This window comes from Nelumbo nucifera, chromosome 5 (assembly GCF_055504915.1).
Source record: "Nelumbo nucifera cultivar China Antique chromosome 5, China Antique-T2T, whole genome shotgun sequence".
Classification (NCBI taxonomy): domain Eukaryota; kingdom Viridiplantae; phylum Streptophyta; class Magnoliopsida; order Proteales; family Nelumbonaceae; genus Nelumbo; species Nelumbo nucifera.
In genome coordinates, this window is record NC_142653.1 from 61,607,852 (window position 1) to 61,622,722 (window position 14,871).

The window sequence follows — 14,871 nt, forward strand, 5'->3', positions numbered from 1 at the left end:
TATGGCAAAGACAGTTTTACAAGTTGTGCTTGGAAAATGTATTTTTAGGACAGGTAGGACTGATTAGGATTTATATGGACAAACCAGGAAAATTCATATAATTACTCTCATCAATGATACTTCGGATGAAGCCATAAAAACGATATTACTATAAATTGTTATAGAATACGATCATCTCCATGTGAATTTAGCATATATGTACAAGAGATATTCCAGGACGAATTCAAGTCCATGATTGCAATCACTTGTTTGGAAGCACTCAAGATCCAAATTGAAGAATTGGCAAGATTTAGAATTTATCATGAAACAACTTGAAGGAGGATATGTGGTGAGAAGTGTCAATCTTGTACCCTACCATAAAGGGCAAATTACTTAATGTCCCAATTTAGGAGGGTAAATATATATATCTTCCCTGTCTAGGGAGGGGTAATTGCTAAAGTAGACTCACTTACAAGCTTGGCAGTTTCTTTGATTCTCTAATTTGAAAAGATTGTGATTATCATAGTGGGGAATGAATGGTTTATAGCTATTGATTCTACGTATTTTGATGATAACAAATTCATTGAGAGTACTAATGAGTAATGTTAAGTGTGTAGATGTATCAAATTAATCCTATTGAGGTAAAATGTTCGATAAACCACTTTAAGGAATTAAAGATTGGAATGAGATCCGTTGGGCATTTATCAATCATCAAGTGAGTCTCCAAAGAATAAGATTGCTATGAAGAGTTAAAAAGGGAAAGATCATCAAGTCCTAGTGTTCTATGTGTCATAATTTTACCTTTTTAGGACTTAATATAAGGCTGCGTTTGGTTGGAGTGCAAATCTGAATCGTTGCAAATTTGCACTCCGGTTCAGATTTGCATCCGTTTGGTTAGGTTTCAAAAATGCATCGATTTTCGATGCAAATTTGTATATTTTTTTATATTTGCATCGAAAGTAGGACAAAATATTGCTTTTAAAAAGAAAAGAAAATTTTGTTCTTATCGTCGATTCGTCGGTCGAAGTAAATAGGTATTGTGGTTGCATCGGTTTTGATTTTTTTTCTCCAAAACCCTCGAAGAAAAATAGAGACAGAAGAGAACGGCGAGCGACTCTGAACTGCGAGCCAAAGGTAGCTGCGAGCGACTGTGTAGAAACGGTGTAGATAGAGGAGAAACGGAGTAAAAACGGAGTAGAACGACTCTGAACTGCCTTCGTTTTCATAGAGGTAATCCGTTCTACCTTCATTTTCCGATTTCCTTCACTCTACTTTGTTGTTTGTTCAGTTTTCCTCTGAGAGAATCCTAACCTCTTCGTTTTTAGGTCGTGTTCCATCCATTTTTCCATTTGTTGGATTTTCTGTTTTAAGAGAGAGTCCTAACCTCTTTATTTCTGGGTAATGTTCCATCTACCTTGCTATCTACTTCCATTTTTCCATTGACTGCATTCTGCCTTCTACCTCATCTCCTTCTAATTACTAATTAGGATGCCTAGCTTTATGTTTTGACATATTTCAGTCTGTTTTGGATGCAATTGGTTCTATGTTGGTACTGTTTCTTTCAATACGATGGTGTTATCCCTTGCAAATTGAAATTAATCCGACCAATTACAGGCTGAAAAGAATGCTAGAGAGTGAAGAATAAATTCTTGCTTGTCTGTTTTTTTTTTTTTTTTTGGAAGAATGCTAGAGTTATTGCTTGTCTGTTGATTTATTCTTGTTTAGTTTGACTGATAAGTGTGAGGATCATTTTCGTATTCTTTTTGATTGATTAAGTGCATTGGAACGTTGGGTGTTGGAGGGTTTTTCTCACTTTCGAAGGGGCTGGGCTGCTCCTGGGAATTACATTTCCCAAGTCTGGAGCTTTTACTGTCTAGTCTTCCTACAATTACATTTCCAGAACAGAGGATCAGGCCATTCCGGTAAATATCGTTTGGTGTAATAATGCCCCTTCAAAGGTAGCTTCCTTCGTTTGAACTACCTATCTAAACATAATTTTAACCAGGGACAACTTGATCAGGAAGAGTATGTATCTGGAGTCCCCTAATTGCGTTTTATGTGAGTGGTAGGTTGAGTCAGTTAGCCATCTAATGTTACATTGCAGATTTTCCCATGGGACTTGATCAAAGATATGGAAATTATTTGAGGTGAAAACTTGTATTCCAGAATTGGTGGTGGATTTTATACAAAGCTGGAGAGGTCTAACTAAGAGGGGAAAGGTGGTGTGGAAAATTGCTCTTGCAGCAGTTTCTTGGTGTATGGAAGGAGAAATGCAAGGATTTTCAAAAACAAGAGCAGCTCAGTAGACACAGCATACCAGAAAATCTTGGGGAAATTGTTTTCTTGGCTTACTACGAACAAACTATTCAGGGAGAGAAATTTTAATTCCTTTTTTGTATATGATAATCTTTTTGTAAAGCAGGATGTGGGGTTTTAGGATTATATGTATATTGATTGTTTATACCCCTGTATACAGCAACTTGTTGTACATGTTTTTTGTCTGGGAAAATCTATGATGCGGAAAAGATACGGTATAGGAAGAGTTTTGACCAATCAAAACCCACCCATGAGTTTTGATAAGTAACACCTAATTGGCTACCATGTTTATGATTCCGGTTGACTGGTCAGAAGTTTTTCAGATATCATATTTTTCCCATATCATAGTGGAACCCTGATATGGTTGTAATAAGGCTTGGATGATGATGGTGATGAATTATGGATTTCATTAATTAGAGAAGAAATACAATACACATCCAGTTGTCAAGCCATTTTCAATAACGTTTCAGGGAAGTTTGTTATAGGTCTGGATTTTATATTATTCTTATTTACTTCTTTTATTATTTTAACCCACACAATTCATTTGCATTGGATTTCTTATTTTTTAAGCTTTCATGTTCATTTATATTACTGACATTCTCATAGCTTATTCTCTAGTGCTGTTTAGCAATGTTCTTTTGCATAACATTGTTCATTTTGTGAAATTTGGTCCAGTGGGAGGTACTTGTCATAGAAGTTCGGCCAAGCTTGCTGTCTGGGAAAACAGAAAGGTTTCCTCTGGATGATGTCTTCCGGGTATGTCTAACTTCCTCTATTATATATGTGTATATAACCAATAAAAGTATGTTATATGGGAGAAAGATTGGATGTATGTATGAGAAAATGTATTTCTTTGAAGAACCATGTATAATCTGAAGAACAACTAATCTCTTTTTAGGGCATCCATTGCACAGGCATGGAGGTGGCAAAAAAAATTTAGTTTTGAATTCTAGTAATCATTTGTATTCAGAAATGGAATTTTTGTTTGACTTGTTTATACATGCATTGTAATTGGGACCTACTAATTTTGTAGTGGTTCTTACCTGGGGAATTTCCTGCATCAAAATCATAGAGGCTGTTTTGCAATTCTTTTTTAGTAGTTCTTTCGATAGCCCAGCAGGCCAAAAGACATGATGAGCTTTTTGGAGCTTGTCTTTAAAGACTAAGACTGTTTGGTAAGTATCTTGGTCTATTGGGCTGTTAAAAATGAAGTAGAAGAGTATTTTAGGCATGGAAATGTGAAATGGGTCCTATTTTTCATTTTACACTTTGTCAATAAATTTATGCCGATACATATAGATTGACAAATACTTGTAATTGAGTTCCTACTTCAGTATGATGTCTTTGTTTAGATTTTTATGGTTTCAATATGAAGAAGCTAGTTGTGGAAGGCAACCCATCAACCTTGATTGTTGGGTAAGAAGAGTGAAAAACATATTCATATTACCGATTATCCTTGTGGAAGTTCAAATGTTAGTTATCTCCTAGAACACTTGTTGCCTGCATTCTTATGCCCACAGCTAATCTGGTAGAAAATGGTGTTCATATTTATATCATGTCTAGTGTGAAATCATCTTAGAAGCAATGATACATGGTAACTGAAGTTTTTATAACATATTAATGCTTTTGCAGATTGATTTACCGAAGGAAATTGGCTGCATAGATGCTGATCTTGTAATTCAGATCAAGGAACGTGTTGCATGTGAAATGAATTCTGGGGAAGAGTTGATATGCACAAATGTTTGTTTGAGAACCAACTGGATGATCTGGAACCAGATCAAGCTATAGCTCTTATGTCTGCCCTTGTATTTCAACAGAAGAACCAGAAGAAGTTGAGCCTACTCTTACTTTCAAAACTGCACTCAGCAAGAGATTTGCTAGATTCTGTAATTTCAAAAAGAAGTCTCTAACAAAAGGATTTTTGTTATTTTTTATATTTATTTAATGGTCTTATTTTTTATATTTGTTTAATGGTGGGAGTAGCTGGAACACCATTTGGTAGCAAGGAACAATTATATTTGCATTGATGAAAATGCCAAACATCCACAAAAATTGTATTCTTATTTGCATCTCTCAAAACAAATGAACTGAGTGCAAAGTGGATGTGTAAATCTTGAACCACTTTGCATTCACATGAACCAACCATTTTTGTTTTGCATTCTACAAATTTGTATTCGTACTCCAACCAAACACAGCCAAAAGAACATATCTTCCAGACTCTATTCGAATCATTCCAATAATATTTACAAGAAAAACTCCCTAACATGATGATACAACAACTCTCTGAAATGATTCTTCAACTAGGCAAAAGAATAAATGACGGGCGTAAAGAATCTGGTAGAAAATCTAACACGGATGCAATATAGAAATAGAGCCACTATGACCGAAAAAAAGTAAAGTTACCAACAAATAAGAAAAAAAAGGATTCCCTCTTATCATCAACAATAACATCTTGTAAGAGTCTAATAGATATAATCCTGAATAGTATGATTAGATAAGACATCTCAAAACAAGGCATTGGATAAGGAGGAATCTCTCTAAAAGCTTATAACATTAGGGGTCATTAGGGGATGGTGGGGGTCATAGAAAAATTCCTTATAACATTTCCTCTTTGTAAAAACCTATGATTGTCTTCTCCCTCTTGTGGTATCCCTTAACGTTGTAGCTTGTAAGATATCTAAGGCCCCATTCACTTTACGGTAAGTTACTTACCCAGGTAAATACAATTATCTGGATAAGATTTTCTTGTGAAACACTTACACAGGTAAGTGTATTTACCCATGTTATTTTATTACTCAGGTAAATAAGGCAATGACCAGTTTAGCTATAAAAATCCATTATTAAAATAACATTTTTTGTCCCATTCAAGTATTGACAATTTTCCCCCTATGTGGAGAAGTTATTTACCCACCTAGGAGATGGGTATCACTTTCTTGGGTAAGTGATACCCAAGAAAAAAGCTTTCCCTGATCCCCACATAAAGTTGAAAAAAGAACATGGGATTCTTGGTCAATGGGAACCAAAATCCCATTGACCAACTTGCCCCCTCCCCCCCTCTCCAAATCCAGAAAAAAAAACCCCCTAAATGTTAAGTTAAGAAAGTTTGAGTGTAAGTGTCTGAGTTTGAGTTATCCCTATGATTCTAAGTGTTTACAATAGTACTACACTAAAACTCTACAAGTCTCTCAATTAGATCAAATGATATTATAGCCATTTAAAATAATAATAATAATAATAATTATTATTATTATTATTATTATTATTGGTATATGAATTTTTATTTTCAATTTTATTATACTATTTTGTTCCAAGTTTAATGTGATTTTTTCAATTCTATTTTATTTTTTCATATATAAACAATTGTGCACATTAATTCATATGGAATAAAATTTTAAGATTTTTTTTTTAATTTTTTGTCTGTCTTGTTAATTTATTTTAATTTTTCATTATGTTCTTATTTCAATTTTTCTTATAAGTCATGTTGGCCTATGGCTCAACCCAACATGGCATGGATCCACTAAGGCTTGGGCCTTGGGTTGTACCGATCTCCCCTCTTGGGGGATTCATGTTGAGCTTGCTGAGGCTTGCGTGTCAACATGGCATGGCTCGCTACCATGCAAGTAGCCCGCAAAAGTGCACAATGCCAGCCTAGAACGGTGCACACTTCCAAATCTCAGATTCCATCCATTTTCACTTGGCACATCCAAATAATGGATTCATTGTGTTTATATATACTAATTTGTTTTTATTATTTTCATATTTATTAGAGTTTAATCAACACTAGAACCTAAAGCCAAAAAAAAAAATCAACACTTGAACCAATATTTTTTAAACCCTCAAAGACATTAAAACCTGAACCAATAAAAGAACTTGAAATTGTCTAATCGATACAATCTTCTTTCACCATTTCTTTTATTCTTTTCCTATAAGGCTATAACAAACATAGGGCTGAGTTTGAAAGGACTACAAATGCAAATATGTAGAGTGCAAAACCTTATATTTTGTATTATTTTGTATGTATTTATGCTGTACATATTTGCATATATACTCTTTCCAAACTGAGCCTAAGGGTTCTGCCCCTACATTTTTTAAGTTTTTCTTTCTTTTTCTTCTCTTGATTTTCCATACTTCAACACGAGCTTATACTTTTCTTATGAAAAGTATCATCACCTAGGCAACTACACGAAATTGCATCCTCCTGCTGCCTAGCCTCGCCCAGGTGCTTTGAAAACTATAATACTTGGTTGACAAAAGCCTACGGAAGTTAAATGGGGTTCACAAGGAATCCTAAATTATAGTTCATATGTAGGTGAAATGATTCATAAATTACAGGCGACTTAAGGTGTGGCTTTTGGTAAGGTTTCAATAGAAATTACCGGCTGCAGTGTCTTATGAGTACGAGTAGACTCCGGTGGGCAGGAAATCCGATGTGTGGAATTTGCCATTCTAAGAACCAAAAGGCAACTATTTTTTGTATATTTTTCATTTTTATATATTTTTAAATATTAAAAAATCAATTATTTTTGTTTCACAAAACAAAATCCAATGAAAATTCACCATCTTCACCTTAACATTGGCTCAAGTTACTAAATTGTAACACTAATAATCTAAAGCTAGAAAGCTATAATATTCAATTGAATTATGTGCTTCACATGAAACAATTCTCAGAGCTGGACCGGCATACAAAATAACCAATCGTAAAGCAAAAAGCTATACGTATACTTTCTCTTCTTTCTTTTCTTTATTCTCTTTTCCAGGGAAAGGAAGGGGGAAGGACAGCTCACTTGACAAAGAATCAAGAAGCAATTCTCTGTCTCATCCATTTTGTAGCAGACCACTTCTCTCCTGACAACACTTCACATCCTCCATGTATACTATTTGGATCTGACTGTCCATCTAGCCCCTGAAGAAAACAAAAGAGTTCAATAAAATCATATTTTGGAATCAGGGATGCAAGGTGTTCTTGATCCAAATTCGATAAATAGCCATTAGTTTACAGCATAGACTCAACTGAAATGTAGAGATAATTTATCAAAGGGAAAATAACGAAGTTTTATCCTAAAGCTAATAAAAGTTTGATCATGCTAATCTAACAGTTACCTTGAATGCATTGCAAAAGATTCTGAAGAATTTATTTTTATGCAAATAAAAAGAGAATAATTTGCTTTTCTTGTGATTTGGATAACATTGTATATTTAGTGAAAATCATCAGAACGTATCTTCATGTTATTAATAGATATATGCCTCTAGCTTTCCTCCAAAAGGGAAAATCTGATGGTTTGGTAGAAAAATGGTGTTTTCCAGGCAACCAACGGGCTCCTAGACCTTTGTTCATTAAGGCTGTAATTGGGTGTGTGTGTGTGTGTGTATATATATATATATATATATATATATATATATATATATATATATATATATATATATATATATATTCTCTCATATTACATATACTCGGACTCAGATTTTGTCAGATCGATATGGTCAAATCCACATCCAATCAGATTATTAAATAGATGCAGGTTTTAACATCCAGATCCGATCAGATTATTAAAATCATTGACAAGAATTTGATTGCCAATGAGAGTGTTGAAGAGATGAAAAGGATTTGGAAGAAAGGTTTAGTATGTAAACTGGATCTAGAGAAAGCCTATGACATTTTCCAGCCCTCAAAGGATTAAGGCAAGGAGACCCTCTTCTGCCTTTTCTTTTTACTCTAATTGTTGATGTTCTTGGGAGACTAATCATGAAGACTGACTATGGTAGGTTGTGGAAGATACAATTCTCTTCTATGGAGGAGGTGTTCTGAGTTGGGTTAGGAATTTAAAACTGATAATACAAGTCTTTGAGAAGATGTTTAATATGAAAATCAATTTTGAAAAGAGTTGCATTGTGGGATTGAATATGGATGAGAGAGAAATAATAGAAGGGACAGAAGTTTTAGGATGTGTGATTTCTCAGTGGCCCATGAATTACTTATTACTTAGGCTTACCTTTGGGGGATAGTCGAAGAAATAGCAACTTTTTGAATCCATGGTAGAAAGGTTTACTAAGAAATTGGCTTCTTGGAAAAGCAATTATTTATCTTTGGGTGGAAGGATTGCATTGATTAAGTCCACTTTGCCTAATCTTCCCATCTACTTTATGTTAGTGTTTTGAATTCCACAAGGGATCGGAAGATTGGAAAAGTTGATGAGGGACTTTCATGGGAACCAGGGGAGAAGAAAAAGGATCACGGGGTTACTTGGGAGATAGTCAGAAGTAAAGAATATGGTGACCTAGTTGGGAATATTCAAGAAAAGAACATGGCCTTGTTGAAAAATGGTTGTGGAGATTGCCAATTCATAGGTACAAAGTGTGGGCAAAAGTAACCATTAGCGTTCATGGACTTACGGCTGGAGGTTGGGACTCTAGAGTGTAGAATAAGCAACAAGAGCTTCTCCTTGGAAATCCATTCATGACATCCTTCCATCATTTCTACCTTTTATCAGGTATAGTCCTAGCATTGGGAACTATATTAAATTTTAGGAACATGTTTGGTTGGGTAATTCAACCTTGAAGGAACAATTCCATCCTTATTTGCCTTGTCAAACCGTAGGGATGAACAGATATCCTCTTTCTTAACTCATTCCAACTCTAGGTCTAGAATTGATTAGGACTTGGTTTTTAGAAGGGTTCTTCATGAATCGGAAATAAATACTGTTTTGACTCTTCTCCAATGTCCTTAGAAATAAGTCTTAAATCCTCTAAAAAGGGATAGTTGAGTTTGGACACCTTCTGGATCCCTCACAACATGTGTCTCTTTTTTTAGGTCCTTAATACATCCAAGTGATAGCATAGATTACCTTTTCCGGTTATAGATGTTTGGAGTAGACCTATTCCACCTAGAGTTGCTGTTTTTGCTGGAAAGTGTACATAGAAAGAATTAATATCTGTGATTTGCTCCAGCGAAAAAGACCTCATTAGTCATTATCCCCCCACCCCACCCCACTGGTGTTCTCTCTGTAAAGCTGAGGGTGAGACTTCGCTTTCACTTATTAATCTCCTACCCTTTTTGCTCTTTCTCGGAATGGTTTTCTTCTTTGTTTAGACCAAGGTCGAACCCCCCACCTATACAAATCCTATTTCCCCCCAACATGATTAGCTGGCCAAAGAAGAGGGGGAGAACCACTTGGAGGTGTACAAGGGCTGTTCTGTGCTGGATGATTTGCAAAGAAAGGAACAAAAGAATTCTCTCAGGAGTGGAGAGAAGCAGGAGTTCTTTAATTGAAATAATTACTATTAGGGTGGTTCATTGGGTGAAGCCTCTGAATCTCTCAAGGATTTTTCTATTGAGAATTTGATGAGGAAGTGGTTTGAGATTGATTGCTCTTCCTCCTTTAAGGCTTGGGTTAGGTCTTTGTGGTCACCACCTAATGGAGGCTTCATAAAGTTGAACTTTGACGGAAGCAGTGAAGGAAATCCAGGTCCTCCAGGTATAGGTGGAGTATTTAGGGATGAGGGCAGTAGAGTCCTTGCTCTTTTTCTGGGCTCAACTGGGGAGGGTGACTGTTTCAGGGCTGAAATAATGGCTGTGATGGAAGGAGTAAAAAAGGCTAAGGAATTACTTATCAAGAAGCTGGTGATTGAATGAGATTCCAAGTTTGTTATTAATTGGCTGCAAAAAGAGGAGGATATTGGTTAGTGGGGCTACATCTTTGAGAAGTCTAATAGAAAACATGGAGGTAGTAGAAATCACTTATTGCAGTTTTAGATGAATTCCTTGTGAAGAGAAAGAAGAAGAAGATGAAGAGTTTCAACAGTACAGAGAAGAGAGGAGAAGGAAATGAGTGGGATGTCAACCAGAATTAAATTAGTTCTGGCCGCCAACCCCTCTTTGTATTACATACTCAAATCAAAAGAATAAGAGATTACAAGAATGCCCTCAGTAGAGCGGTTACTTAAGCAGCTGAACAATCACAACTTAAAAAACATAAACTAATGGGTCTAAAGCCCAATAACTTCCTAACTTAACAACTTAAAAATAAAAGATAAATAACTGTGCCCAATAACTAGAAATCGGCCCAACTCAACACTCCCCCTCAAGTTGGGAGTAAATGTCACACATTCCCAACTTGCGTAGGTCATGCTCCAGCTTGCTCCTTGCAACACCTTTTGTGAGAACATCAACAAACTACAAATCAGAAGCAATGTATGGGAGACAAACTTCCCCAGAAGCACCCTTTCTCTGAGGAAATGTCTATCCACTTCAATGTGCTTTGTTCGGTCATGCTGAACTGGGTTATGGGCAATGTTAATTGCTGCCTGATTATCACAGTACAACATCATAGGTTTGGCCTTTACACCAATCTCTCCTAACAAGGAACGAATCCAGAGAAGTTCTGAAACTCCATGTGCCATGGCCTTGTATTCAGCTTCTGCACTTGATCTGACCACCATTGTCTGTTTCTTACTTTTCCACGAGACTAGGTTACCCCCAACAAGGGTGCAGACTCCTGAAGTAGACTCCAGAGTAGCTATAGTAGGAGGGGCCGGTATGTCACCAGTGACTGCCATGTGAGCATTTCCCTTCTTTTTTTTGAGTCTATTCGACACAAGATGAGGATGAAGCTTACAACAGGTATCTCTTGTGTGTTTAGGCTTCTTATAGTAGTCACAAATCAAATCCTTTTTGTCTTCCTTCCTGATTTCACTGACACCCCGGTTCTCCACCTTGTTTAGGTTTCACGGTGCTAACCATGGCTGATTGATCAAAACCAGAATTTTTCATCGTCACATTTCTCCTGCTCTCTTCCCCTGATACAAAGGCATATGCCTGGGAGAGAGTAACACTGTCCCTAGAAAGAATATGCTGTCTTGCAATATCATACTCATGATTAAGGCCAACAAGAAATTCAAAAACCCTATACTTCTCTAGGAGTTTCTGATAGGTAGCTGCATCCTTAGTGGTTTCCCAAACAACTGTCTCCAGATGGTCGATCTCCTACCACAAGTTTCAAGGGCTGAAAAGTAAACAACAATAGGTCTATCTCCCTGCCTTGTAGCAATAATTTGATTCCTCAACTGATAGGTCCTAGCAACATTCTCACTCTGTGAGTAGGTTTCTACAACCCCATCCCATATTTCCTTAGCTGTATTTGACTACAAAAAATTCTTACTTATATGGGGCAGCATCGAATTACACAACCAAGTCATCACCATATAATTTTCCTGTACCCACCGGGAGCTGTTAGTTTCGGGTTTCATTTCCTCACTAGTGGTGTACCCTAACTTCCCGCGAGCACTAGTGGCCATCTTTGCAGATTGTTGACCATTCTAAGTAATTTGAACCATCCAACTTAACTATAGTAATGGTCCCAACCTCGGAAAGGTCTCCAACACCTCCTTCCACTAGTCTCTAACTTCCCGCGAGCACTAGTGGCCATCTTTGCAGATTGTTGACCATTCTAAGTAATTTGAACCATCCAACTTAACTATAGTAATGGTCCCAACCTCGGAAAGGTCTCCAACACCTCCTTCCACTGGTCTCATTTCACTCCCGGGTTTGTTTTCAACTCCGTTACCCTCCATAATTCTCAAAAGGGATTAGAAGGTTACTATAAGATGAAAGAATATCAAATAAATCACTTCTAGTACCACCAACACCCTTCTGGTGCCCTAAATGATCCTCTCACAAAAGATTCCTTTTCTGTAGGATGGGAGAAAAAAGATAAGAGGCAGCCTTTCTCTTCAGAGACCTCCAAAACAAGCAGGACTTGAACCGCCCCCTTCAGAAAACTCCAAGGAACCCTAAAAAATTAGGGCACCACTTCCTAGGTCAAAATTGAAGAGTCAAACAGAAACATGACTCTCCCCCTTTCTCTAGTTTTTCCTGAATTTGATGGGAAACCCTAGACCAGCTACAGGGCAAAACAGATCCACCAAAAAATCCAAAAACTAAGCTTACCTAAGATCTTCGATCAGCCTCTCAAATCACCATGCAGTCGGCCGATCTAGGGCTGCATTATAGAACAGCTCAAGGAACCTTCGGCCTGCTCTGATACCAAGTAGAAATCACTGATTACAGTTTTAGATGAATTCCCTGTGAAGAGAAAGAAGAAGAAGATGAAGAGTTTCAGCAATAGAGAGAAGAGAGAAGAGAGAAGAAAAGGAGTGGGATGTCAACCAGAATTGAATTAGTTCTGGCCGCCAACCTCTCTTTGTATTATATACTCAAATCAAAAGAATAAGAGAATACAAGAATGCCTTCAGTAGGGCGGCTACTTGAGTAGCTTAACAGTCACAACTTAAAAAACATAAACTAATGGGCCTAAAGCCCAATAACTTCCTAACTTAACAACTTAAAAATAAAAGATAAATAATTGGGCCCAATAACTAGAAATCGGCCCAACTCAACAAAGGTCATCATATAATGGGTGAAAAGATATGCTAATTCTTTTGTTGACTGTTTGGCTAAACAAGGGGTGGGAAGAAATTAGTTTTTTTTGGGCAACATGGTAATTTTTTTTTTCTGTTTTGGAAGAGTTAAGAGAGTTTATCTCTCCCTTTTCTTCTTCTAGTAAGAGAGTTTATCTCCATTATTTTAATGAAATGCTTCTGTTATTTATCAAAAAATTAATTCTATTGAGTACATTGCCACAACGGCATAATCCAACTATGTCCAAAACCAAAGTCATGTGTCACTCAGTTGTCCCTATAAGAGTGTAAGACAAAAGGACCTAAGAGACTTGGTGTTAACCCAAGCTAATCTTTAAAAAGACCCCAAGGATATTTAGGTACAAGAGAACCAAGTAAACATAGAATGATACTTGGGAATAAAGGCTTCTATATTACTTAAGGAGAGATATACTGAGCTGAGCATGACAACATACTCTATGAGATCATTTCAACCAATGGAACAATTCCTGAATAAGCAACTAGTAAATTAATACAGTGAAAAATCCAAGCTACTAGATCAATTGTTTTCCTCATTAAAGATACTTATTGTCATCTTAGATTAACTTGCAGCATATGCTTAAATTAACTAGTCTACTGGGATACAAAGAAACAGACCATGCTCCAGAATAGCACTGCATTTCCTTTGACTGGTTTTACAGACATCCCTTTTAGAATCTTCCCGCCACATGTGCATTCCCCTGATCCAGCCTGAAACCATTTTAAATTTAAAGCAAATCATATGGTCCATTTATATCAAGCAATACAAAAATACTAATAGAGGGAAGATATAAAGATATCTAGAGAGCATGAAGGGTAGATGAAATGGTTAAATTGTTACTAAGTTGAAAGTTTCACATTATTAGGGGACTCTTTAGGGTCAAAACAGGTTTTCTGGGCAGCACTAAGAGGGGACCATGGAATCATAGATATGAAAATCAGAGAAGCTAAAGAAATAATAAAGAATTTGGGAGGAAGAATACAGTGGTCATCTTGGTCAGCTAATGGGCTAAACGGATGGATTGGAAAGATAGGGGTTAACAGCAAAAAGTGATTGCACAAAGGCGGGGGGGGGGGGGAGGGGGAGATTGAAATTGACTCAAAAAACTTATCACTCTGCTATACACTATATTTCTATTTAAATCAATAAAATATTTTCACTGTTACTGATAAACGAAAAAGGCTTACCATATTAGAAATGGCATTAGTGAGTAATAAGCAATTATTTCCTTCTTTCTTTCTTTTTTTTTTTTTTGAGAAAGATAAGTTATGATATCATTAATATAAGGAAACTGTATAGGGTATGGTCCTCATATTTAGAATTTAGTGAGTGCCTATACATGATCATTACAAATTAATCCCCAAAATATTAAGAAAACCAAACCTCGGATTTTAATATTGAACAGATAGGTGCACCCCTGAAAAGACACCTCACTAAGAGCTAGGAAGCAATACGCCATGCTACCCTCCTTATCAACTCCTCCTGGCTACCAGAGTTATCAAAGATTCCAGAGCTCCTTTTCCCACTAGATGGTCCAAAACATAGCAGCAGTGATGACCTTCCATAATCATCTAAGCCTTATCCCAACTATATGGGGTCAGCTACATGAATCCTGTTTTGCCATTCTGTTCTATTTAATGTCATATCAATTGATAAATTATGAGCACTTAAATCATTTCATACTAGAGGAGGCCACTAACCAGCCACTTGTAATAACCGCCATCCACTTGTAACAACTGCCACCCAATTGGACTGTCAAGACTATTGGAACAGACCAACAAAAGGCAGTTAGTCAGTTACAAGAAGAGGCCACATCAGCAGCCACTTGTCACAACTGCCATCCACTTGTAACAGCTGTAACACTACAAGTAGTAGAGCCAAAAAGGAATAAGGGAGGACTCTTTCAGCATTAAACTCTCTCTCTCTCTCTCTCCTTCCAAGAATTCAGGAGGTTGGCCCCTCGAAGAGCCCTGAGTTGGGCAGGTTCCTAACATAGTACTTCAACTCTACGTGTTGTTCATTTAATAATTTTTTGAAAATAGTTTTTCCATATTTCCTTGATTTCTTCATCTTTTACCAAGTCTGTCTTGATCTTCCTTTATAATGCACCAATCATGGTTTAAATCTCTTCTTTTCCTTTATTT

General features: G+C 36.6%; 1 protein-coding gene and 1 long non-coding RNA gene across 6 annotated transcripts in view; one reads left to right on the forward strand and one right to left on the reverse strand.

Moving 5' to 3' along the window:
* The first annotated feature begins 974 nt into the window (after nucleotides 1-974).
* LOC104586968 (uncharacterized) lies at nucleotides 975-4,358 on the forward strand. The gene is made up of 4 exons (XR_733532.3): nucleotides 975-1,209; nucleotides 1,305-1,377; nucleotides 2,971-3,051; nucleotides 3,928-4,358. It is a non-coding gene; the product is annotated as an uncharacterized LOC104586968 (long non-coding RNA).
* Nucleotides 4,359-6,841: 2,483 nt separating this feature from the next.
* LOC104586967 (prolyl 4-hydroxylase 1) overlaps nucleotides 6,842-14,871 on the reverse strand; it is an 80,781-nt gene continuing 72,751 nt past the window's right edge. For all 5 annotated transcript variants that reach the window (XM_010244380.2, XM_010244377.2, XM_010244378.2 and 2 more), the window contains 2 exons: nucleotides 13,345-13,437; nucleotides 6,842-7,198 (listed from right to left, as the gene is read on the reverse strand). In XM_010244380.2, the coding sequence (XP_010242682.1) occupies nucleotides 7,091-7,198; nucleotides 13,345-13,437 (201 nt within the window). In that variant the 3' untranslated portion in view covers nucleotides 6,842-7,090. The remainder of the gene's footprint in view (nucleotides 7,199-13,344; nucleotides 13,438-14,871) is intronic.